The sequence below is a fragment of the Nyctibius grandis genome, chromosome 27 (assembly GCF_013368605.1).
Source record: "Nyctibius grandis isolate bNycGra1 chromosome 27, bNycGra1.pri, whole genome shotgun sequence".
Classification (NCBI taxonomy): Eukaryota; Metazoa; Chordata; class Aves; order Nyctibiiformes; family Nyctibiidae; genus Nyctibius; species Nyctibius grandis.
This window is the reverse complement of record NC_090684.1, coordinates 1,146,798-1,172,219: the sequence shown is the minus strand read 5'-3', so window position 1 is coordinate 1,172,219 and position 25,422 is coordinate 1,146,798. Positions and strand designations below refer to the sequence as shown.

Here is a 25,422-nt window from a genome sequence, read left to right as displayed (position 1 = left end):
TGATCTGGTTCTTTGAAGAAAGGTCTAGGAGGGAAGTACTGAAGCCATGGCGAGTCCTAAGGATTAACTGCAGCATAGATAAAAAGTTATAAAAGGCCCCACATGAAGGTTTTAATTGGAACAGTGAAACTCAGCTAAAAGAGCTTGAATTGGCTAAAACGAGAAAAAGAAATAATGTCTTGGTTTATAAACCCCTCTGGAAATAACAGCTTTGGGGATGTTTTTATTTGCAAGGGAAGATTGATGTCTCTCCCCCTTTTTCCTCTGACCACCGGCAGCTTCAGCCAGTCCAGCCAAGGTCAGCCCTCTCCAGAGGGCTGCTCCTTTGGCTCAGTGCAGCTATTTTCCAGAGGTATGGAAACTCAGTTTGCTAAAAATAGAGACATTAGGCACATGAGAACTCCAGCCAGAAAATGGGAATAAATATCCAAGTCCGTGTCTGCAGAGGAGGAAGGCGCTGCCGTTGGAGCGCGGGCAGCTCAGGAGCAGCTCTCGTAGTAGGCAACTCGCTTGTTGATGGCATCCCGGATCCTCCCAACCTGCTCCTCCAGACCAGACAGCCTGGCTGACTTGGACATCAAAGCCTTGTTGCTTTCCTGAATATCCATCTCTAAAGCTGAGGAGAGAGGGCAGGGAAGGGTTATGTGATGATCGGACAGGAGGAAGGCATCATGGCCATCACCCTCCCCAGCAGGTTGGGCTGAGCCTCCACCTCCCTCCTCCATAGCTCTGGTGGGGCAGGGAAAACAAATATCACCACCTCCTCCTGCGTTCCTCCTTCTCCCCCTCAAAAAACCCCAACACGACTGCTCCAAAGCCATTACTTTTGAATGCTTGAAAATAGAAGCGAGCGTGTGGAGGAAAACGCGGGCACATCGGCATCACAGGCAGGACGTCCCTTCCACAGCCAACCACGCACCCTTGCAGATTATAAATTTACTGGCACAGCACCAGCAGCTGCAGCCCAAATCTGCACCATCTCACTGCCAAAAGCATGTTGTCTTCCTCATAATTTCTCTCCCTCACCCCACTGGGAGTCAAAAGCCCTTCCCCAGCATGTGAGATTATTACATTGAGTTCACAGAGAGTCTTACTTTCCATCCTGAGCATCATGGCCAAAGTTTCCTCAAACAGAGCCTGTGCCTCCAGGTCGATGCTTTGCACCCTGCTGCCCTGCTCCCCCAGAGCCGGGCTCTGCTCCATCCTTCCCTTCAGCTCCGCGTACATTTGTTTCACTTGTTCGAAAGCCTGTGGAAAAGCAAGTAAGTAGGGTCAGGTGCAGGTAGGGTCAGGCAAATAGGCTGGGGGAAAGGGGATTTTCCAATGTTGAATCTGTTTCAAATCAAATATTAAATGGATGCTGCACTAGAGCTTTGCCACAATGTCATCATGCAAATGCATAACAGTTTGCAATGTACTCTGAAAGATGCCGGCAGACAGCGGTATGGAGATACAGCTGAGATAAGTCTCCAGCAAAAAGCATTAGGATTGAGAAAGGTCCTGGAAAAATTCAGTAGTGGGACACTGCATCCGATTAATAAGAAGCGACAGGACAACACACAAGCCGTGGCCTGAGCAGGAAAGCCTCCTCGCCAGGACACAGCTGGCTTTGCTGTGTGATGACAGTGGGGCAGCGGAGCACAGCTGTGACCCCCCGGCCGCGCCGTGCCCGAGCCCGGTACCTGCTGCGCGCTCCTGGCCTGCTCGCCCGCCTCGCTGGCCGTGCGCTGCGCGTCGCTGGCCCGCAGGCGGTTCTGCTCGGCTCCGCGCCGCAGCCGCGACAGCCCCTCCGTCAGCCCCTCCAGCTGGCCCGCGATGGCCTTCACGTTCTTCTCGGCTGGGCCAAGGACAGCCTCGATCTAAAAGCAGAGTGCTCCGCGTTAACAAGGAAACCACCTCCAAGCCCCACTCCTCGTGCTTTTTTCCTCTGCACAGGGACCAGCTACGCTGCTTGACGGACACACCGCAGGAGCAGGGTTTGGGCAGGGAGCAGGGACTGCTCCCCGGGCACCACAGCCCCAAGGCTTGTCTCAGGGGGCTCTGGCAGGGACCGTGGCTGGAGTTTGGAGAAGCACACAAGTAAGGCACAGCAGAAATAAGATTTTTACAGCAAAAGCTTCACCAGATTCCATTTCCCAGCTGCGCTGGTGCAGGACCCTACCAAACAGGGAAGTTTCAAAGGAGCAGCGAGCAGGGCACGGTATCGTTATTTGGGAAGTCACCGCACATCACTCACTTCATCAACGCGCTCCTGGATGAAGCGGAGGGAAGAGCCAGAGCCCCTGATCGCACCCCGGGCCTCCAGGAGCACCGCGTTTGCTCGGCGCAGGTTCCCAACCACCTCTTCCACGTCGCCCTCCACGGCATTTGCCCGGTTCCTGGGGAAACGTGGGGAACAGCCAGGAGTGAGCGTAGGTAACTGCAAGGGCTGGAAGTCAAGGTTGCAGAGGCTACATAAGGAAGCTTGAGAAGCAAGACAGGATCGTTACCGAGAAGGCTCCAGTCTCCCTCCCCCAAAAGCCACAAACCCGCACATCTGCACACACTGCACTCCAGCAGGTTTCCTCTCGAGAGGAGCGTTACTTCCATTTCATGCCCCCAGGCAGAGGAGACCAACTGAGAAGGGGAGAGAAAAGCCTTCCTTTAAACTAGAGACACTTATTTTGTAAGTAGTGCAAGAAAAAGCATGGAAGGGAAAGCAGTAACCACTGAACCAGTTTCAATAAATACTCTTCTGCTTGCAGTGGGACTATTCAGGGCGGGTGATAGAGCTCCCCGTGGAAAGCCAGACTCCCTTGTCTCATCACTTCTAGCAGGTTAAGCAGGTGTCAGACACTATCAAGGAGTTTACATACTTATCCTGCCAGCCTTCTGCCTGGGACATTGCTGCAAGTCAACATGTGACAGAGATGCTCCAAATTTGCAAGGACGCTCTGTAATTACTTTTTAAGGGACCCTGGGATAATCCTCCCAGCTTTCACCCAGAAAACAAATAGCCCATTTAATCTCCTCGTGCTCTCTTGTGCAATTAGGATGTAGGTCACCAATATCAAGTAATACCAGGGCAAGCCTGTCATCTCCCATCACAGGGACTCAAGATAGAGAAAAGCCTCCGTTACTTTCAGTAAAGACCTTCTTGTTCTAGTACTTATAACAAGATCTACTCTTGGCAGCCAGATTTCTTATTGGGGCACCAGGGAGGTGTCTGCAGAGATTGCAGACTCATTCTTTTAGGTGCTGTACGGGCACAGAAGATCCGAGGCTAATACTTCGTATTGTGCAAGTCGGCACAGCTCCAGCAGAGTGAGATTTCAACCCAGCTGAGAACCACCACGCTCACTCCGGCTGAGTGACCCTCAGCTGCCGAAAGCCCTTGAACCCCAACCGACCTGGCTTGTTCTGCCTCCTGCTGAAGCTGCTTGGCCTTGGCGATGTCCTCGGCCGTCTGGGCAAGTATGCTCTCCGGGCACTGCAGCTTAGTTGCCAAATTTTGGATCTCGGTCATTTTTCTCAGGACTGCAGCAGCATCCGTGGGGAGACGTAGGGAGAGAACAGACTCACTGATTTCCTGGATAGTGGCAGGGTCCATGTCCTTGTCTACAGAACAGACAGACAGACAGTATCAGACACAGGAGAGGGGAAACAGCTGCCAGGGTCCACCCTGAATATAATCCCCTTGAATTCAATGTACTTCTCATTCACAGCAGCAAAACTTTCAGGAAAGTACTGAAATGATACCTTTAATTTGGTGACAAGAACACCACGGCTAAGCCCAGAGCAGTCAGGTGGGCCTCACTGAGCAGATGAGGCTGTGTTTCAAGATGAGCTTTTTTTTATTTCACAAATAAATTTAATAAAACTGAGGAATCAGAGGCAGGCAAAGCCCAAGGGACACTAGCCCAGCGATTAGCTCAGAAATATCTTCACTCATCATTAACACCAGGCAGCACCAAGTGACCTGATTTTCTTATGCAGCTAATGCTCACGAGGCTCATTATGTTATTACAATCTGTCTGCGAACAATAAGTCATCCCATTGGTTTACAGGACAACGAGGAATTCTCGTCTGATTAATAGTCTGCTCCAGAGACTTGTCTGTTTATCTCTGGTCAGGAGTGTTGCCGGTAAACTTTTCTGCATCAGGTCAATGCCAACTGCAAATCCTTGGCGAGCACCTGCCACAGGGATGGGGTGTCCTCGAGCCCCAGAGATGGCACCAGGCTCTGCGGCAGAGAGCGGGACCCAGAGCAAGCTGCTGCCCGCGCTGCACACCCAAGACAGACTCCTCTGCAGCTTCCCACTTGTGTTAATTGAGTTCATTGTTTTAGAGGTAAGATCTGAGAGCAGTTCATGGGGGGATGTTGTGAGACCCCTCCACGAAGCCTGCGCACAGAAGGTCGAGGCCGTGCGGTACCTCCTGCCCCATGGACCTCATATGGCCCCTAAACGTCCCCAGAAGGAAGCAGACAGGTGACATCCCAGGGAAGTCGACACAGATAAACCAGCCAGGATTAATTTGGGTCGATCCGAACAGCACGGCCAAGCCTGCGCACGTCAGATGGCCAAACTGCAGCTCCTGACAAAGACACAGACTTTTGTACTGCTGAAATGTCTTCTCCGTTTTCCAGAAAACACCACCCAAGCCTGCCCTGCCGTGTCAGAGGATGTGCATTACCTTTGCTAAGTAAATACCCACGTGCAGATAAACTGGTTATCCGAGAGCTTAACTGGGGTGAGCTGTTCAGCTGCCTCCCTTGTACTGGGCTCTCATACACAATATCGCTGTCAAAATCAGTTTTGTCCATGCTCAGGTCCGTCTGCACAGAGGTGCTTTACAGCTCGCACAGCGCTACCTGACAAGAAGTTTCGGACTTGCTGGATGAACTGCTGGATGCGCCGGACGTCTCCTTCTATCTGCGTCCTGGTTACGCTCAGCTGCTCCACAAGCCGCCGAGTATTGCTCTGAATCTGATTCGCAGACGTCTCCGTCGTTTTAATCTGCAGACAACAATATCCCGATGGAGCCATTTCTTCTTGACCTGGAATCCCAGCAGCCCTACCCCAACTCCGAGTGAACCGGGCAAGGCACTTCGAAATTACACTGTACCCCAATTCTTGGCATGCCACTGCGTTAAAGGATGGAAATGTTAAAGATTGAGGGTTGGATTTGCAAAGGAAGCTCTCAAACAGGGGCAGTACTGTTTAGCTTTTTAAAGCACCTTTCCAATGAATTTTGAACAAGTTTGAGAACTCACTTTACCTTTGCAAGCAGCCGAGAGGCCGTAGGAAGAAGCTGCAACAGCACTAACACACACTCTAGATTGCATCAAGTGTTAGAGCAGATGCACCTGCAGATTCAGAGAGTTTTCAGCATCCCCACCCCTTCTGCCATTCAAATCCCAAACCAGGAGCAGGACAGGCTGCCCTGGGACGTTTCCAGAGCCACTCGTGTGCCTCCAGCTCTGTGGCTCCTGCACTGGGGGAAGGCAGGACCCACGCACGCAGCAGGAACCTCCCGCTCAAAACCCCCTGAATTTCTGCAGCTGTCCACAAGATAAGTCTCAAATAGATTTTGAGATTGGCTGTTTTATCACAGCTCACTCTTTCCACAGCTGCCCCCCAGGCTCTGCTGCCCGACACCGAAGGACCAAGCGCGGGGCCCAGCCGTCGCTGCCCGCACTCACCAGCTGCGCCGTGTCCCGGAGCCGGGCACTCAGGCTGCGGAACTCCCTGGCAGCCTCCCCGGCCGTGGCGAGGGCCCCCCTCGACAGCGGGACGATGCCGCGGCAGGGGCGGGCGGCCCCGCAGGCAGTGCCGTTGTCCCGCGGGCAGAGCAGCCCCTCGCACCGGGCAGGCGTGCACGGCTCCGCTCGGAAGCCGCCGCAGATCTGGAGAGGGAGAGAACGGTGGGGCAGCGAGGGCACTCGCCTTGGTGGTGAGACCTCAGTGCCCTCGGGGAGGCAAACCAGCACGTCCCAGGGGGTAAAAGTTCTGCCAGACCCTCACCGAGGGAGCTGGGGAACCTGCTGTGCTGGTGCTGCAGGGCACAGGGACAGAGCCAGCCCTCCCGACGGGGCACAGCCCAAATGACCAGAGACCGTGACGGTGCCGAAGGGCAGCCAGAGCTACTGCACACGTACGGCAGCACTGAACACCCACACTGAGACAGCAACACAAGGGCTGCATCTCCTCACCACCCCAAGCTGGAGCATAAACAAAAGCAAAGCAGGAGCTAAACCCCAGTGGCTCACGAAGAGGAACAGAGCACGTCTGCATGGAGCAAACGTCTCACTGACTCTCAGGACAGCAACTCTTCCCCTCGTGGCAGGGGAACCCTGTCCAACCTCCGCAATTTGCTGTGGGAGAGAGAATGGGAGGAGCAGCCCCTGCCCTCTTGCCTGGACATCAGTAGTTTTAATTGCATGGCATCGTGTAGAGTTACCACCCACCAAAGAGCAGAGCGCAGCAGGGGCACGCGCAAACCCAGTGCAAGCACCAGCACAGGCTGGTCGCTTGGGAATGTGCTGCTGCCCTGAAAAGCAGAGAGGGGAGGCTGGTGGTCTCCACAGCAACCGTGCATTAAGAGACACCGAAATGGATCTCCATGGCAATAACAACGCAGTGAAGGAGAAATAAAAGAAACCTCATCCAGAAATTAAGCGGGTCTTTGAGATACAAGAACTGACACAGGAGAGAGTCCTGGAGGGAAAAGTGTGTGCTGGAGGGGTGTGGTGGGCGATGCTTTGGTATCTGTGATCCCCACGCAAGGGGTGCTCAGGCAATTCTCCACTGATGTCCCAAAGCAGCAGGTTGCTTGGATGCCATTTACAAGTCTCTCTGGACAGAGACTTTGTCTTGTGCCATGCTGGACTGTTTGAGGAAAGATGCACGACTGCAGGGTGAGGCTTCTGCCTCCCGAGCGCTACAGGGCCCTCCTGAAAACTAGATGTGTGCACTGGGGGAGTCGTAAAACCCCCTTGTATATTCACCTGATTTATGACAGGAGTCAGGTTGGGAGATGAGGCTATCTCGCCCTTCAGGGTCAGCAGCTTGGAGGTGGACCCCGCGAGCCCCCCCTCCAGCCCCGCGGCGCTCCGGCGGCTCTCCCGGGACTCGGCCAGCAGCCCGGAGGCGCCGGCGACGAGGCTGCTGGCATTGGTGGATGTCTGGTAAGCAGATCCGATTGTCTTGAAGGCTCCTGCAGGAATAAAACCAATAAATGACACAAATGCCTCCGTGACTCATAAATGCAGCACAGCTACTGAAACGAAGGCACTGACATCCCTGCGAGTGGATGTGTGCACAGAGAGGAGGGAGGCACAGCCGGAGTGATTAGTCACTACGGCACAATGGAAAAAGCTCCTTTTATTTGCAGATGCCTTTCAGCCATTCCTTCAGTGAGCTACAGAGCTTTCCTGAAGGACTGAACTCTGGGCTGGGGCTAAAAGACAAACAAAACTAAAGCAAGACGACACGCACACGCTGATCCTGGGCTTTGCTCCGTGCAGCCCAGCAGGGCTTCGGCGGGGCAAGACAGGGTTCTCCAGAGCCCCTTCCCCGGCTCCCCAGCAGGCCCCACCATTGCCCCCAGCACAGCCTGGAAGGAGGGTGGGTCAGGACACGGACCTCTAAGCCCCGCTCAGCTGGGGAGGTGCAGAGCAAACCTGCCCAGGCAGCGGCCGCTCGCGCTGTGGGGAGGGGGAGGCAGCCACGAGGCACTGGGAGAGAATGAGCTGTAACAGGGGTATAATGGCAGCGCACCACCCGCATCATCACAGGGCTTAATTAGCTCTTCTCCTAAGCGCCTGGCAGGCACCTGGCTCTCTTCCACACCCCTCCAGCCCCTCCATCTGTGCACAACCTGCATTATCTCAGCTTCCTCCCAGGTTCAGTGACACGTTCCCAGCAGGGCTCCCCCGTTCCCACCGCTCCCGCTGTGCCCCGGCAGCAGAGCTTGTGCTGGCCGGGGAACGGGACCGTGGTGCCCACGGAGCGAGCCACCCTGCCCCAAAACACCAGGGCAAATAACCCGATAGGGCGAAATCCTGGGTCATGGACCAGAGGCTGGGTACAAAGCACCCCTCTCATTGGGGAGGGAAGATATATTTGCTGTTCCTAAGCTAACAGCAGGTTAAAAACTCCATCTCATCCACCCAGCTGGTGGGAAACCACCAGGCACAGTCACGTTGAGGTACATTAATGGCAGCAAATTAAGAGAAATTACAGCTGCAGCAGTCAGTACCTGACAGATCCGTGCTGCGGCTGGTTTCAAACTGTGTCTTCTTGCTCTGATACTGGGTGTTAGTGGTAAGCAAGCTGCTGTTGAGGGCTTCAAGCTCCCTCGATAGAGAGGCAGTCTCATCCAGAAAATGGAGGTCAGGATTTATCCCTTGGACCTGCTCTCTGGGAGAGAAAAAGCAGAAAACATGAATTCAAGTAGAAAAGCAAAGCACCTGTAGATGGACAGCAGGGCTCTCCCTTGCCAGGACGCTGCCAACACCCGGTGAGAGGCACCTCTGGGCCCGCAGAGCTGACGGCCGAGGACACGCGACGGCCTCGCAGGTTTGCGGAGGCAGCAGATGGGGCTGGGCTACAGCTCTCCCACAGCGGGCCAGCTCGCGGGGACCAGGCGTGCTGAACGTGCCCTGAGGATGCTGACCCTCCGGAGCCTGACCACCGGCCTCCTGCCTCTGCAACATCTTGCACAGGATGGGCACACATGGAAGTGCTGTTCTCTTGCACGCCTGGTCACCACGCGAGATTTTGAGGTACAGAAACAAAGCAGAACACGTGCGAGCAGCTCAGTGCGACAACTGGAGCGAGCACACAGAAAAAAGCCAGCACACCCTCCCGGCTAAGGGATGCACCCCACCAGCAGCAACCATCCCTCACCTGATGGCAGCGAGCGCGCTGCCCACCTGGGCCAGGCTCTGCTCTGTCGCAGGAGAGCGGCCGAGGATGCCTTGTGCCTGCTGCACGTTGCCCTCCGCCTGCGAGAGGCGGGGGCCGAAGCGGGACCCCCCGCTCCCCGGGGGCAGCCGTGCCGTAGAGTTGCTGAGGTCGGCCTGGCGCAAGCGCAGGCGCTGGATGTCCCCGTCGTAGGCACGGAAGCAGGGGTGGCACAGCTCGCAGCCGGGGTAGGTGCTGCAGTGGCCCCGCTCGCACTGGTCGCAGCGGGGGCCTGTGACACCCGGGCGGCAGAGGCATCGGCCCGTGGTCTTGTCGCACCCCACGTCCTCTGTGCCCTGGAAGTCACAGTCACATTCTGGGGGATGGAAAGGTGGAGAGATACAGAGATGAAGCCCACTGAAAGCAGGGAAAAAAGAACAAGTTTATATATATGTATAAAATGGGACCCTGTTAATGGGATGCCAACACAACCTGAAGTCCAACCCCGCCCGTCAGCCCCTGCAGCAGCTGGGAAGGAGGGGGCACACGCAGAGGAACAGGAAGAACCCCCAAGCCCAGCCGCTCACCCAGCCCCTGACCCTACAGGGCCAGACCAGCACGGCCAAGGGTCTCGCCCAAGGCTGCTGGGAGGGGACTGGTGGATACCTGGAGATGGGGCAGAGCAAGAGCGATTAACTAGGAAGTTGTTTCAGAGAGGAAGTTTCTCTTGCAAAATAGTGTGGGAAATGCCGATGTCGGGACACAGGCCAGGGGCTCTGACCCAGGTAACCCGCGATTTCAGTGCTAAGTGACACCAAGCCAAACCGAACTGGATGCCCCCTACCTGTGCACCCCACCCGGACGTCTCCGTAGTGCCTGTCTGGGCAAACCTGCTCCTGTGGGGCAGAGCACGTCCGTCCCGTGAAGCCTTCTCTGCACGGGCACTGTCCTGTGAACTGAGGAAAGAGAAATACATCAGGGAGAGCCGCCTCTGGACACTTCCCTGGGAAAGGCCTCCCTCGACGGCTCTTGAGCACTAAAGCCAGCACATGGACCATCTTCTCTACTCAGCCTGTGTCCCAGGACGCGGCCGCGCTGCTGCTGCCAGGCTGCAGGCTCAGCCACGGTGACACAAAGAGTCCCCAGACAGCCCAAGCGTCGCAAAGCAGAGTTTTAAGCTTTGTTTCAAAGACAAAGGAATCGCCCACAAGCAGCTGGTTTGCCATCTCAGGTCTCCTCCCTGCACTGAGCTTGTCTGGGACCTACCTTTGGCTCTTAGAACTTGTCATGGGGGTTTTTTACATTTAACTTTAATTTTCCCAGTTGTCTCTTAAGCCTGAAGTGACACTCATGCTTTTCATTGACAAATGAGGATAATTAACTTGCCTTGCCTGTGTGAAGATCTCTTATTAGGACTTCCTTACTAAATATCAGACCTTGTTAAAATAGCTTAATCTTGCCTCAGTGACTACCACCTTCTTTCATTTTCCCAAATAGCCCATCATAGTGTTTTCTAGGGAACGGGAAAAGGAAAATAAGAGCAGGACGTGCCAGGGAATGCACAGCCCTTTGTGGAGGCTCCCACGGATGGGTCAGGGCAACAGAGCTGCCCAACAGGTGGGTTTGATGCTCTGAGCGATCCCCGTGCGGTGCAGCCCAGCGGGGACACGGCTGCCCTGGCTGTGCAGCTTGGCCCCCCCGCTGCCCCCGGGCAGCCCCTCAGCAGCATCTGCAGAGTTGGGAAAGGCAAAAAAGGGAGCAAGTTTGCACGTGCATGCAGGAAAGAAGGCAGGAAAATGAAAAAGAAATATTGCTGAAATAGGCTGAATTAGCCCTGAGGCTGCCCAGGGCGGGCTGGGCGGTACCTGGTTGCAGTGGGGGCTGCGGGAGCCGCGCCGGTGGCAGCCGCAGGGCTGGCAGCCCCGGCCGCTCCCCATCTCCCAGTGCTCGGCCGCACACTGGTCGCAGTCGTTCCCCACCACGTTGGGCAGGCAGAAGCACCTCCCCGTCTCGTCGTCGCAGGGCATGTCCTGCCGCGTTCCCAGCCCGTTGCAGGTGCATCCTGAAACGGGGAGGGTTTTGTCATATTAAAATGGGTGCAAAGCACCAGCCCAGCATCCACAAAGCCAGGTCCACAGAAGCACCTTGCAGTCACCCAAAGACGAGCTCTCCTGTCCCCTCCCTCACACCCAAGCTCCACACAAAGGCCCCACACCCCTGCTCTAACACCTCACTGCCCCCTCAAGCGCTGCAGCAGGACTCAGCCACCCAAGAGGCCTCAGCACCCTCCGGCCCAGCCACACAGGCACTCAGGGAGGGGATACAGCCCTACACACGCCTCAGACTCTGCTCTCCCATGCTTTTTGCCAAACTTATACCTGAGAGAAGCCAAAGACTGAGGAAGGAGATCTATACGCCTTTGCAAAATGGGCTTTGTCTTGGAAACCCCAAATCAAAGCTGGCTGGGAACTGCATCCCTTTCGGGGCCACCGAGGATGCCGAGCGCAGAGGTGAGGCGGGAGCGCCCTGGGAAGCAGGGGCTGGTTTGGGGTGCACTCACCGCGGCACCCCAGGGGGTTGGCGTTGGACAGCTGGGCGAACCCCGGCTTGCAGAGGTGGCAGCGGTCCCCCTGCACGTTCTCCTTGCAGACGCAGCGCCCTGTCAGCGGGTCGCAGACGGAGCCTGGCACGGTGCCGTCCGGGTCGCACTCGCAGGCTGGAAACGTGCAAGAAACAGCACTGCTGAGGGGTGCGAGGGGCGGACGGGGGGGTCCGGGGAAGGTGCTACGGGGGGTAACCGGGCACTCACGCAGACAGGCTTCGGGATGGGCGAGATCTTGCCGCTGGTTGCGAAAATAGTTGGTTTTGCAGCGCTCACAGTTGTTGCCCTCGGTGTTGTGCTGGCAGTCGTCGCAGACGCCCCCGCTCGCCCCTCCGCTGGCCCGGTACAGCTCCGCATCGAAGTGGCATGAGGCCGAGTGACCGTTGCAGTTGCACCCTAAAAAAACCCCAATCAAACAGCCCAGTTTGTGCTGCGACCGTGACAAACCCCTCTGGCAGTGGCGGCTCTGGCACTAGAGGGTGCCCGAGGCTCCTGCGTGACACAGTGACACCCGCTGACCGCCCCAGGACCAGAGACAGCTCGGCCAGGGCTGGTGCAGCCCAGGGCATCGCCCGGCCGCAGCCCCGCAGAGCAAAGCCCAGCGTGCAAATGTGTCGGGGTGCCTTTTGCAGGGACATCTGTGCTAACATCCAGCCCCACAAACTGTCCCAGTGAAAGGTCTCGGAGCTCGCTCCCAGTCCCGTCACTCGTGGCTGGGAGGATTTGGGAAAGTCCTCAGGATGAGGAGAAAGGAAGGTACTCGCCGTACTCTGGCACTCGTGGGGATCGTCGTCCTCGGCAGGTGCCCACGGCCGGGCGTTGTAGAGGGCGGCGCAGCGGTCGCAGCTGGGACCGGCGGTGTTGTGCTGACACACGCAGTGCCCGTGGACCTGCTGCAGAGACAACGCTTTACCCCTCCTGGATGGTGGCTGCTTAGTTCAGAGCTTCATCCTCCTGATGCCTTCCTGGCACATGCTCCTGCCCCCGTGCAGCCCCCGTTCCCTGCGCAAAGATGAAGCTCCAGCACCCAGACAGGGCTGCTGCAGCACCAGGGACAGGCTGCTCCTCACCTGCAGTGACAGGGTGATTCCCACCACCTCTAACCACCTACTCAAAGGTGTTAGTTTTAAAAAAACTCACCTACTCACCTATAACTACCACTCTCAAAGTGGACAAGCATAAGCTGGGGACAAGAGAATCCCACAACAGCAAACAACCTGTGCTGGCAAATCCTCCTGGGCACGAAGGAGCCTGCTAGAACCTTCTACGTGTCCCCCACCCAGACAAGAGACCCAGTGCTGGTAGGAGCAGTTCCCCCAGAGCACAACGTCCCACAGCCACCGGGCTTCGTAACTCCTCACAAAGCCCCTCCACCTTCCTCCTGACACAAAAAGGGGGTTTATGCGGGGGTACCGCAGGCTGCTGTCTCACAGCCACCACCCTGTTGCTGCAGGCAAACTGGGGCGTCGTTTCCCCCAATTACAAGCAGCCTCGTAATTAGGCTTTTCACTTCACCTCGGTGCTCGCCGCAGCGTGTGGGTCTCCCGAAGGGGCACAGCGGTCAGCATGTCCGTGGCAGAAGCAGCTCCCCAGCACCCGCATCTCCGTCACGGCGTAGAAGGTGCTGGGCGAGTGGTAGCCCTGGCGCGCGATGTGGGGGAGCCCGGTGAAGTTGATCCGCAGGTTGGTGAACTGGCCCAGCTCTGTTGGGGACCAAGGAGAGGCGTGAGGGGCAGCAGGCGCCCAGGCACCGGCTGCAGAAGTGCATCGCGATTTGTGCGGAGGGCTCGGAGCAAGAGACAGAGGCATCGGCACAGAGAGCAGAAGTTGAGCCATCAGCAAGGAGCAAATGCTGCTCCCTGACACACCGGAGGTGCCAGGCAGCTGTCAAACACGCAGCTTGAAGCCTTGTTTGCCGAGGACCTACTCCCCCACGGGGTTACCCCAGCTCAGTGCTCCCCATCACCTGTAGGAAGAACCACAAGGTGCATCCTCCTCCTCTCCCTTTCTCAGATATAAAAACGAGGCCGTTCACTTACTATCAACGGTTTGGCTGTAAGAGGTAGTGATGGTAGATGCCATGTCTTGGACACTGAATTTCACCTGAGAAGGAAAAAAAAAAAAAAGTTAAAAAGCAGGAAATAGAAGGTGCTTTTCTTCTCATGCTCTGGGCAGTGCGTGTGCTGGACCTGCCTCTGCAGAACATCACTTAACGCTGGGAAAAAGACTTCAGAGTTGCTGAGAATTTTGCAGGAAGACCAACATACACCTCACAAAGCAGCAAGGGCTTTCTGCCCAGAGGAGCAAGAACCCTCCTGAGGACTCCCCTCAGCTCCATCCCTGCCAGGTGTAAAACGTGTTAAAGACTTCCAGGCCACCACGTGTTTGTGCAGCGTTGCACAGACCACCCGGCCCGAACCCAGGGTCACAGCGGGGGGGAAGAGGCACGCGTGGGAGTCCCTGCCACAGCACCCCACAAATCCTACCTTGCCCCCGTGCAAAGGGTGCCCCTGCAGCGCCTGGCAGCGAGCATCCTGCCAGCTCTCGGGGGAGCCCCGGGGGATGCCGGGGAAGGCGGTGGCGCAGTCCGAGGCCAGGTACTGGTACACCTCCCAGGTCTTGCCAAAGTCGGTGGAACGCTCGATCAGCATCGCGGCGGGCAGCGGCGACTGCAGAGGGGGAAAGAGGCACATCTGTAACGCCGTACACCCCAGCCGGCTCCTGCCCCGGGGTCTGGGGATGCCCAGCCTCCTCCCTCCAGGCCAGGTCTCCACAGGCTGCTAGAGCAACCCCCTCCCTGCAGGTTACCAACAACCTCCAAGTCCCCCCTCCCCTTGGCCAGCCCTGCTGCAGCCACAAGGTACTCATCTGCACCAAGGAGATTTTTCAGCAGACATCCATGGGATGGGAACCCACCACCCTGCTCTGCTGCTCCCAAAGCCCAGGGGAATGGCCATGAAAAACAGGGAAAATGGAGGGATGGGGCCCCTGGCATGCTTCCTATCAGGAGCCTGAAGGGAGCTGTGCACAGATCCCCACGTCCCACAGGGCCCATGTGCTGTCATCTGTGACCTCCTCACACGAACCCTGAAGTGGAGCAGGATGCTGCTGAGCTGGAACGCCTGGTCCACGTCCAGCTGCAAGGAGACGCGCTCGATGCCTGCGGGCACAGAGAGGCAGCTTCAGAGGTGCAGGCCGCAGCCTTCGGGAAAATAAACCCCTTATCTGCCTGAGCCAAGGCAGTTATTTCCTTCTTTCCTTCCAATCTATTGAACTCAACACCTCCTCCTCTTCCCCTCATGCCCAGGGCTTATTGCCCGGGGGGACCCACTCACCGTTCTGGGACTGCCACCAGCGCGCGTGCCCGGCGGGGGACAGGACGTTCTCCACGCGGTGGCCGCTGTGGGCGCGCGGCAGCCGCGAGTCGCACCTGCAGCATTTCATGCTCCACTGGAAGAGAAAGGGCAGGTGGAAGCGACCGTCCGCGCTCAGCCGGAGGGAAAGACCCTGCTGCGGACCCCGGAGACGAGGGGCCCAAGCGCAGCGTGGACTCGCCGAGGAACGAACGGCGTCAGTAAAACTGGTTTATTAGAGATCTGAAGAACCACGATCAATAAGACTAATGATATGCAGGACTCCAGGGGTCCCCTTCACGGCCCATTAAAAAACACAACTCATGGTTTTATGGACTAAAAACTAAAACCAAAATGCTTTTGACTACAACACACTTTTGGCAAACCATCAAAAATGCTTTTTTTTTTTAAGCAAAACCCCTGTTTTCCACAATGACACCACTCGATAGAAAGCGCTTTGCAGCTTTTCAGGACCAGTTTGCCTTTTCCACACAGCCGAGGGGCTGTTTGTTTGGGTGAACAGAAGGGCCTTTCTCTCCCACCCAAAAGCCCCGGGCGATGCCCGGCCCCGCTGTGCCGTCCCCTGGGCGCAGAGCGGGAGCAAACAGCTCAGCCGGCGACAAGTCAGTGGGTGGGAAGTCGAGCGGCTCAAAGTTCAGCCCTTCACTTGAGCAAGTAATTCAAGGAGCAAACAGAGATGCAGCACCGGGAATGTGTGGACGGGAGAAAGCAGGGTCCCTGAGGAGCAAACAATACACAAATTCTGACTAACCAAGCAACGCTCCGTGCAGCCGCTGACACGGGGCCACGGGGTGCGTGCGGCACGTGAGGAGGCTCAGGAACGTGTAGGAAGCGGCAGGAAGGAGATCGAGGAAGAGACGGGGAGCAGGGGAGGTCCAGACATGGGCCAAGAGGAGAGGCGGGCACAGGGTGGGCAGGTTGGGCGAGGGCCACGGCAAAACGGGGGGAGACCCCCAGGTGAGGCCAAGGTGGGGAAGGGCAGGGCAGGGGGGGGGTAAAACAGCAGGTGGTGACAGAGCCCACAGGGGACAGAGGAGACCCCGTCCGGAGCGCTCGGGACCGGCCACACTCAGAGCCGAGCAAACACAGAGGGCTGCAGAGAATGCTGTCCCGAAAGCAAATGTGATGTGAAACATTTCAACATTTTCAACTAGAAATTCAAGTTGTCAGGACGGCTCAGAAAGGTTGTCCTGGGAGGAAAGCGGGTTTGGGGGAGAGGAGGGGAGCGCGTCTGGCAGAAGGTCTAACAGCTGACACCGGGAAGGCAGCGAGACACCCCGCTGCGAGGGCTGGCAGGCCCCGGGGCAGCATGAGGTGACAGCAGAGCACGGGCATGTTTGGGACCCCAGTGATGAGATCAGCTTTCTGTGGCAGAGCAGAGACACCAGGGGACAAGTGACAAGCAGCACTCTATATCCACCTCTGTGCTAAACTCTCCCCATTCGATACTTAAACGAGCCGATCCCACCCCAGGCACAACCCCAGAGTTCCCTTTTCACTTGCTCTCACACAAAACCACACAAGGCCCAGGCTGCTCTGAGCAGAAAGCACTAACCGGTGCACCACCAGAGGCAAAGCTGCCCAGGGGTCCCCCAGCCGGGGCCGGGCTGGTGCCCGGGAGCAGGTGGCACACGGCGAGGTGGCCGGGCGGCAGCAGCCAGACGGCAGCTCGGATCCTGGGCTGCTTTTAGCTCCTAACAAAGCCCAGACCTGCCTCTGCTCTGCCCCCGGACCTGGGAACCCTTCAGCAGTTGGGTGGATAGTGAGTGAGGAGAGATCCTCACTTAAAACCGATCTGTTTCCATAATATTTTCCACAGTCTTTATGTTCTCTGTCTATAAATATCCCAGAACAGGAGTTGGCCAACTACAATATTTATAACAATGTTGCAGAGTAAGCAAACAGAGAACTCAAAATATATAACCATGCAATTTCCCTGGCTCTACCAACTCCTCCTGGCTCTGCCAGTAAGAATCAGAAATAACATAATCGGGTCCAGGCAGAAGAAGGAGTTTCAGATAATGACTACGGGCAGCAAATTGTCAGGAAGCCACAGGAATTACCCGCAGAAATAATCTACCAAACAATTCCCAATAATGATCAAACTTCACAACAGTTCTGCCTGTGATTAGCAAAGGGAGAAGGGCGGCTTTCTGCAAGGGGAAAGGTTAATCTCCGCTAAATTATTCATTAGGAGCGATTCACACATACTTATTAGTCCATTCACACAGGCAGGGACACAAATGCCTCCTAGTCCCGACAAGGACACCTTGGCAATGAAGCTGGGACCACACTGGAAATGAGGCTGTAAGTAAAAATGAAGCTTAAACTGTGTGAGACCTTCCCCATCAGCCCTGGGCTCTGCTCCCTGCAAAAATCTTTGCTGCTTTTTCTTCCCCTGCCCGCCCCCCCGCCCCCCCAGCTTTTAATTAAAGCTAAAATTAACCCTGGAAGCAAAATTCATTTCACATCCTTGGAGCAAATTGTGCAACCCCTCTATTGCACAAGAGGAGGATTTGCTGCTGCTGACTGTGACTATGTGTCTCAAAGTTCCTCGGGACAGAGGGAATTGCCAAAAACGACAGTTTTGGTAATTCACCCAGCACCCACCTTTCCCCAGCTCTCCTCCTTTTTTTACGAGCACAGCAACAGACTCGGTAGATCGCTCAGAGCTGGGCTGGCCAGGCACAGACCAGGGCTGCGGGAGTACGTGACAATGGAAACGAAGGGGTCACCCCCGACCCAGGTTACGGAGGTTCAGCGATTACAGGAAATTCCTTCCATCCTTTTCAAGGGTAATGCGGAAGGCAGTCCTTTTAGAGGAAAAGCCAGCGTGTTGAGAATGAACAGATTCATGTTTTAGAGATAAACGGTGGAGGGGAAAAAAAAGAAAATCCATGTATCAGAAGAACCAGGCACTGTAAAAGTGTCTGTACGTTACATCAGGCACCTGGGACACTTCTGCGCGGGGCGTGCAGGGACTCGGGCGCAGAGCCAGCCCTCCCCACAGCTCTGCTGCGGGCTTTTGCTGCTCTCCTCCTGCTCTGACCTTGTGAACCAGTTGCTGGTCAGCCTCCCATGCCTCCCCGCTCAGGCAGGGCCAGAAAACCACAAGCAATTTTAAGCTGATGGACTCAGACCAAAGTATTTTAAGTAGCTCTAGCTGCCATTTTAATATGAGTAGCGAGCCCTTGAAATGAAACCTTCTGGCATAGGTGCACAACCCAAAATAAACTGAAGTTATTCATCAGCAAAAATGGGAAACTGCTTCTCTCCAGTCATGAAATGAAGACCTGTCATAGCTGTGGGGACCTCGGTGGTCCTGCGTTTAACCCAGCTCCGTGCCAGCGTGAGGCACGGTGTCAGTCGGGTTCCTGGTACGCAGCCGCCCGTACGAGGGCCTTGCACGGTCTTGCACAATTAATATTGTATAGCGACAGCACTCACTGTTCCAAGTTTATTTGGGGACAATCTGGAAGGCCTAAGGAGTTTATACATATACAGAGAGATTGAAGGTTATTACGAAACAGGGTGGGCAGCAAGAATAAATTACCTTAGGAACAAAGGGACCTGTTAAAGCCATGTTATGCAATTCTCCATTCCAACCTGTTTTCATTCCCTGTTAGCACCAGCTGTAGGACATCGCTACACCAGGCTCGTGGGGCAGGGCTTGTCTTGCCTGGGAAGTGCTCTGGACATTTCCCATGGGAAACATGGGAGACATTACCCACGGTTATGTCGGCCTGGTTAAACTTCTCAGTGAGCAATTGATGTTTGCTAAGCTGGACTGTGCTTCAGTTTTGAAACAGAGATATCTCTCAGCCATAACATCTAATGTCACATCCCTGCTCGGCCAGCAGTGACACTGGGAAGTGAGCTCCAAGATTATGCTCAAAACCCAGAGGGCTCTGACCCTCAGCTCGGTTTTACCGCTGACCCCCAAATTCAGAGGCGACAGCAGAGATGGGAGAGAAGACACAAGCTGGACAAACGATCCAGTTATGGGGTTTAAGGAAATGAAGTTCATTTCTCTTGCTTAAAAGCAAGCATGTGGGTGCCTGTTTTCCTTACCCCGTCTGTTCTCACATCATCTCCCCTCAGCAAAACTTCATTTAAAATCTGCCAGGATGACAGTCTGCAAACCCCATACTGCACCAGCTTCCCTCCACACCCCGCACGCATCCACGGGGTCCTGTTGCCTCTGCAAGTTGTCTGCGAGGGAACGATGTGATGTCTCCCAGCATATGTGTCAATTTGCAGTCATGTGGCAAAAGAAGATATGGAGAAGGGAGGTGGAGGAGAAAAAAAAATAATGGGAAACAGGCTTTTTCTCTGCAAGTTCACTACAGGCAGGGACATATCCCTGCAGCAAAGAGCAGGGTGTGTCTGAATGCCAGAATAAGATGAGATAAGCACAGAGCAGCCCCATAGCACCTTCAACAGGTCTGGAATACAAATTATTCAGTGCAAACCCTTGACATTATGAAGCAATACCCCAAACTAGAAGCTCTGCTTTGAGCAGGGGGTTGGATCTCCTGCCCCATCCGACCACAATTATTTCACGATTTTGTGGATGCATTTTTCTGTGTAAAAGACTTGAGTTTGACTAATGACGTGGGTCTGGAAAGCAAATGAGCTGGGAGGCACGGCAGCTTTTCAGCGTGCTCTCCCCTGTCCGCACATGCCTAGGGCCCGCTGAAGCGCCCAGCAGGCAGCGTGTTTTGGATCAGTACTGAGCTCCCTGACCAGCTCATGCAGGAGGGCAGGCAGATGTAACCGTCAGACAGTAGCAATAAGGCAGACAGAAGCATTCGTCTCTCACACGTTCTCTTTCACAGACATCAGCCTGTATTTTTAGAAGCAGCCAAAGACAACTCAGTGCTGAGACACCACGGGGAGAGATGCTACAGACCAAGCCCTGCCAGGCAGCCATGACCTGTGCCCATCCACCAGCAGCAGGAGGAATCCTCTGCCCTGCCAGGAGCTCTCCTGCCCGACCAGCTCACGCTCCCTCCCACTCACTCATTCAGGATTAGGCTTCTCTGGTACCTCTCATCTGGATTCCTACCTGGATGACCCCACATCACCATGACAAAAGGGGTGATAAAGGTGACTTCCCACCCTTCCTTACTCATATCCACCAAGTGCCCATGAAAAGCAGGTGGGAGCAGGCAGAAAATCTTGGTCCTTTACCTTATGCAAACAACAATTTAATACCCAAAGTCTCCCAGGGCTGGGGCGTGAGGACCTACGTAGTCACCACACACACAAACTGCTCTGCTGTAGGATGCAGGAAACAGAGCAGCAACACAAGGACACCCAGCTTCGCTCCTCTCTTGCCTTTTCTTTGGCAAAAGATTTCACAGTGATGTGCAGGGCGTTTGGGACACTCTTCTAAATTAATAAAACAACCAGAAAAGTCTGTGACTGTCTTCTAGCTCTGAACATGTCTTTAAGCTGAAAGCACTGCACAAGCCCGGAGGAAACGCTCTCCCCTCCAGAGAAGCATTAACGTTGCTGGGTGCGAGCACACTGTGGAAGGTACCACTGCTTCCAGCAGCAAAGCAAAGAGCCGAAGGTGTGCACAGCCCCAGGCCAGGCAAGGGGACCAGGAACCTGCTAAGCCGCCTGAAAGCCACACTGTGCCTTCCCTGGGCTAGCGCTAGGCAGTGGGAGCTACTCCATGTTCCTCTCAGAGCACTGTGCTTAGCAGTTAAAGAAAGAGATGAGGGAGCTGGGCCTGGAATCACACCTCAGTCAATGAGAGTTTTTCCACACACATCAGCACCTTTACAACTCCAAACCCAGGCTCGCTTATTTTGCCTTTTTTTTTTTCCAGTTTCCCTCTTGCTTTTGCTTTCCCTGCTGACTCGAACAGCCATTTCCCAAGCGCTAAGTGATTTCCACCCCAGACCATTGGTCTGCCTGGTTTCCACCCCCCATCACTTTTCTAATCGCGGCTGCAGTCCCCTGTGCTATAAATGGCAATGCTGAGTGTCCCGCTTGGATTGGACTAGACTGAGCCTCCAGCCAAGGAATGGAGCAATCAGCTGTGCAAAGTATAAAGGTTAGAGGGATCTGGAGTGGGAGCAGACAATGGAGCAGAGGCTGCAATCGATGCCCACAGCGAGTGACCCACCAGAATTGCAAAAGAGCACCCTGGGGCCAGCCAGCCTGCACCCGCCAGCTGGCACGGGGGCACCCGCAGCCCGCGAGAGCAACCCCTCGTCCCATGCCCTCTGCTGAGACTGCAACACAGACTCCAGATCTGTACCTATTTGGCAAGAAAACAAGAGCAAGACTTGTAACAAAAAGAAGCTGTGAGACTCAATAAATTAAATGTGCTTACTTTTTATGGGATGGGAATAGGAAAATGGAGTCCAGGGCATTCATTTTTGCTTAAATTAGGGAAGTAGAAAAAGGGAGAAAAAAAAAATTAGGAAATGCTCATCACACAGGGATTTCTCCTGCCAACATAGGAGCTGGTATACTCCCAACTCCCATTAGCCATTACAGCTGCAGAACAGAAATAAGGGTCTTTGAGGAATTTGCTAGCAGTAACGAGCCATCTCTCATTGCAGTGAAGGATTGCATGTATGTAGGCAGTAAGGAAGAGGAGACCCCATCCCCAAAACTAGAACTGGAGAATCCAGCTTAACATATCAGTGTTATTGTTCCATGTCCATTTTAACCCTGGTACTTGTAAGGCAAGGTAAAAAGAATATGAAAACTGTTCGGTTTAGGGACTTGAAGACTGGAAGAGACTGCTGCAGTCTTGCTGCCTGCCTTCCTCCGCAGCACTGCCACGAGTCCTCGCTCACTAACTCTGCACCGAACAGATCATTTCTGCTCGGGTTATATCACAGACATCAGAGAGACACCCAGTCTCCACTTCAAAGATTACAAGTGATGCAGATGATCATGGCTGAAGGCCCATCAGAGTGATCTCTCAAGGTCAGGCAAAGGGCATAACAAGCCCACTCCAGCTGGTATCAGGACAAACAGCTTCATCAAGGTTTTGCAGACACTCGCTTCCCATAGCACAAGCCTCCTCTTCAACCAAAAGTCACTGTCAAAAGTCAGTGTTAAGTGAAGATTTCAGAAGTACATTTACGTACAATTTTCCTCAAGTATAAACAGAAATGGGGAAGGAAAAAAAAATTAAGCCAAAGCAGAAATAATTGCTTGCTTTTTTCCTGTCCATGGGCCACAGCACCCTTGAGAAGCAGCGGGGTTTGCTGGGAGGCGAGCGAACAGCCCTGCTCCCTGGAAGCAGCAAAACAGCTCCAACAAAAGTGAGTGGGAGCCTGAATGGAGGAAATGCCTGACTGCAACTGTCAGCCTGGAAAACAACCTGAGCAAGGACAGATGCTGCAGCCAGCCCAGCATCCAGGAGGACGCGATACTCATACCCATCCGGGCCAGGGAGCTGCTCCAGTTTCACACCAAGCAGCAGCTCCCAGCCATCCCTGAGCCCACAGAGGAGACAAAATCCCTCCAGCCCAGTGAAAACACTGTCTCTGTAACACACGCACTTACTGCCACATCTTGGCCTTCAACATGAAGAGAAATTAAAACCAAAGAAGGCTGACTTACTCAAGCTGGATTTCACCATAGAAAACACTGCTCACCAGAGGTCTGCCATTTCCTTTGCTCTCGAGCATCTCTTCCAAGACCCTTTTGGCCTGTCCTGCGTTGAACCCGCTCCCTTTCGAGCTCCTCCCACAGCAGTTACAGGGTTAACATTGCCAGACCAACAGCGAAAGGCTTTAGGAACTGCTCCCATCAGGGTCATCACCCCTGTAGCGTTTTCAGCTCTGTGCTCAGGCAGACTTATCCTCTAACTCTCACTCCGATTTGGTAGCAGCTTTGGAGCCCGGGTACCTGCAGCGGGCTGAACACATCCCTGCAGTAGTGTAGGCAGGACAGGATGGGTAGAGGCATTCGCATCCCTCCGTGAGGCTAGGAACGCGGAGGGAGGAGGCGAACGTACCTCTCCGTGGGGCGTGCAGTACGTTTCAGGCTTGGTGAGGCCGCAGGTGGAGGAGGCTCTCAGGCGATGGGCTCGTCCCAGCAGCAGGTCTCCGGCGGGGGGGTAGCAGGCTCCGTGGGAACAGGCTCGCTGGGCGCCCAGCGGCCGCGGGGCAGCTGGAACAGCAGGAACACAGGGCTTGGGGTCGTGTCAGGGTGGCACCCAGACACCAGCCAGCATGTCTGCTGCGTTCTACAACAGACCAACTACAAGATCGTGCTTGGGACAAACCTACAAAATGCATACGCCAAAAAGGACATAGTATTTTGCCCCTGAATTGCCTTCATTTTTAATAAGAAAAGGTACTTTTTAAAGAGCTTTGTACTAAGTTATTTCCGAAACTCTTCTGTGCCGTGACCCCAGTGTTTGGGCTGCAGGGATGATCAGTTCCCTGCCCACCATACTGACCAGCCCCATTTACCTGTAGAGCCGCCCCTATAGCTGGCTGCTCAGGACAGAGAGCAGCCTTTTGCCAAACACCAGCACTGTTATCAAATATCTGTCTCCCAGCTGCTCCACAACACTGCTACGACACAAAGCTTACATTAGTCAGCTTCCCCCATATCCTTTTAGAAACACTGTACAGTGAGCCTTACCCAGGAGTACAAATAATGCCCACGGCCAAAGCTGGCACCGAGAATCCATACCGCCAAGGACACGCCTAGGGAAGAAATTGCAGCATGAGCAAAAATGAGCAGAAAATGCCAGTCTAAAGCTCAGTTCAGGTCCTTCACATTCCTTCTTGGTTTATAGGAAGATAATTTTAATTGATCTACAATAGAATAACATAGGTGGAAAATAACGAGGAGGAAAATCAGATGCTCAGATTGTATTTGTTTGTTTTAAATGAACAAAGAATCCTAGCTTTTCATCTAACTCATGAGGCATGCACAAGATTCTCCTGAAGTGTCTAAAAGATTGCCCTCTTCCCAAACACTATCTTTGGATCTTTATGTTATTGCTGAGGTGAACCACAGGCACCAGCACAGCACCTCGCTCTCAGCAGAGCTGTGATTTCTGACTGCCCGGCTCCCGGGGGACATGGAGAAGCTGCAGCCCCCAGCACCCGGATCTGCGGTGGGCAGGGAGCTGGTGCCCACGCTGGGTTGCAATGGACGGCTAGAAAGGATGCCCTGAGGAGTGTGCACACACACGCACACACACCCCATACACACACACCCCTCCAGCCACGCTGCTCTTTGTTCTCCAGCCCCACCCTTTGCCCTGCACTTCCAGAATCGATTCCAGATCAAAACTCGCCAGCGCACGCGATGGCCCAAAGTCTTCTTCTACGGAAAGAACAAACCCGTAAAAACGCTGCAGAATAAGTGTCTGCTGCAGGGTCTCTGCGGGGAAGCCCTGCGAGAGCCCGGGGAGGGCAGAGCCGCCAGCGCACCCCCCCAGCCAGAACCCTCACCTGCCCTCCCCAAACCTCACCTGCCCTCTCCCCCGCGTGAGCACCGTCCCCCGTGTCCCACGCGTTGTTCGTGGCAAGGGCTCTCTCCCCCTGTGCCACCCAGCAGCCGATCCACGACCGGGAGAGCCCTCTGAGAGCTGGCTCTCTCCTCTGCCGGCTTTTAACACGCAGCTGCCTCACCTGGGAGAGTAGGTGCCTGTGGGTGTAGTAACGATAAAGGGAGTGATTCAGGGATCTTCAGACATACACACCCAGTTACCGTATAACTCATGACAGCTCCTAGACAGGGCGCACGGCCGCGGATTAAGTGACTTCAGGGGATGACGGCAGCGTGAACCAGCAGCTCTGCAGGCGACCAGCAAGCGAAAGCCCACCTGCAGGTACCCCCGCATACACTGGGACATCACCACGCCAGCTGCAAACCGGGTCCCCCCAGAGCCACTGCACGACTCGGCATTGGGGCGATGTACCCAAACGCTTACCCATCCTCTCAGACAGGTTTCGCACACTGCGTTTAGCACCGCGACGGCACGGCAGCACCGCTATCGGCGCCTCAACTTGATCGTTTAAAGCCTCATTAGGGATGTCCACGTGAGTTATAATCACACTGTGTATTCACATATCAGTCTGAAGGCGACCTCGAGCGCAGCGACCAGGCTTTGCAGGCAGACTCGGCCACGCAGCCCCTCTCCTGTCTCCAGCACTGGAATTCCTCAGGACACAAAATTACAAAAGATGAGCCCAAGAGCTATCTACAAAACGCAATCATGTGACGTCACCAGCTGGGGAAAAAGTCAAAGAAGAGTCAAATTTTTAAAGAAACATAATTCTTGTTTGTGTACCTAGAAAAGCACCAAAATTTCCACAAGAACTCTATTTATCACACCAGGATGGTTTGTAATACCAGCTTGGGAGTCTGTGGAAGACCCAGACCCCTGGCTGCATGCCCAGCTGATGAGGAGCCCTTCTCCCCTACTCCGGATCTAATCCAGAGCTCTCTTGTACTTGACACGTTTCAGTGGTCACTGATGCTTTACATGAGTATTCATAGAAACAGTATCATAAGTTGTTTTTTTTTTTACTGCACCAGCAAAGTAACAACATTTTAA

At 54.7% G+C, this 25,422-nt stretch overlaps 1 protein-coding gene and 1 long non-coding RNA gene across 4 annotated transcripts; one reads left to right on the top strand and one right to left on the bottom strand.

Moving 5' to 3' along the window:
• Nucleotides 1–203: 203 nt before the first annotated feature.
• LAMB3 (laminin subunit beta 3) lies at nucleotides 204–24,456 on the bottom strand. 3 transcript variants are annotated; one of them, XM_068419479.1, is made up of 23 exons: nucleotides 24,334–24,456; nucleotides 23,493–23,557; nucleotides 22,858–23,012; nucleotides 14,826–14,940; nucleotides 14,577–14,650; nucleotides 13,977–14,159; nucleotides 13,530–13,593; nucleotides 13,006–13,193; nucleotides 12,260–12,383; nucleotides 11,698–11,886; nucleotides 11,449–11,604; nucleotides 10,754–10,950; nucleotides 9,733–9,844; nucleotides 8,892–9,264; nucleotides 8,242–8,402; nucleotides 6,989–7,197; nucleotides 5,684–5,887; nucleotides 4,853–4,997; nucleotides 3,390–3,597; nucleotides 2,237–2,378; nucleotides 1,683–1,859; nucleotides 1,095–1,248; nucleotides 204–616 (listed from the first exon to the last, which is right to left on the bottom strand). In XM_068419479.1, the coding sequence occupies exons 2-23, from the start codon at nucleotides 23,539–23,541 to the stop codon at nucleotides 480–482; spliced, it is 3,516 nt and encodes a 1,171-aa protein (XP_068275580.1). In that variant the 5' UTR covers nucleotides 23,542–23,557; nucleotides 24,334–24,456; the 3' UTR covers nucleotides 204–479. The 3 variants fall into 3 exon arrangements, with proteins under 3 accessions (XP_068275580.1, XP_068275578.1, XP_068275579.1); XM_068419477.1 differs by having other exon boundaries at nucleotides 12,260–12,380; nucleotides 24,334–24,398; XM_068419478.1 differs by lacking the exons at nucleotides 22,858–23,012; nucleotides 23,493–23,557; nucleotides 24,334–24,456 and adding an exon at nucleotides 17,475–17,722.
• Nucleotides 17,091–20,286, top strand: LOC137674252 (uncharacterized). The gene is made up of 2 exons (XR_011049808.1): nucleotides 17,091–17,171; nucleotides 19,703–20,286. It is a non-coding gene; the product is annotated as an uncharacterized lncRNA (long non-coding RNA).
• Nucleotides 24,457–25,422: the final 966 nt, after the last annotated feature.

What these genes read in the sequence shown, in the direction of transcription:
- LAMB3 (XM_068419479.1), bottom strand. Translation starts at nt 23,541, where the DNA reads ATGGATTCTCGGTGCCAGCTTTGGCCGTGGGCATTATTTGTACTCCTG. An exon ending in AGTCCGAAACTTCTTGTCAG is followed by an intron (nt 3,598 to 4,852) that starts GTAGCGCTGTGC and finishes TCTGTTCTGTAG; the next exon opens with ACAAGGACATGGACCCTGCC. An exon ending in CAGGAGGCAGAACAAGCCAG is followed by an intron (nt 2,379 to 3,389) that starts GTCGGTTGGGGT and finishes ACGTTTCCCCAG; the next exon opens with GAACCGGGCAAATGCCGTGG.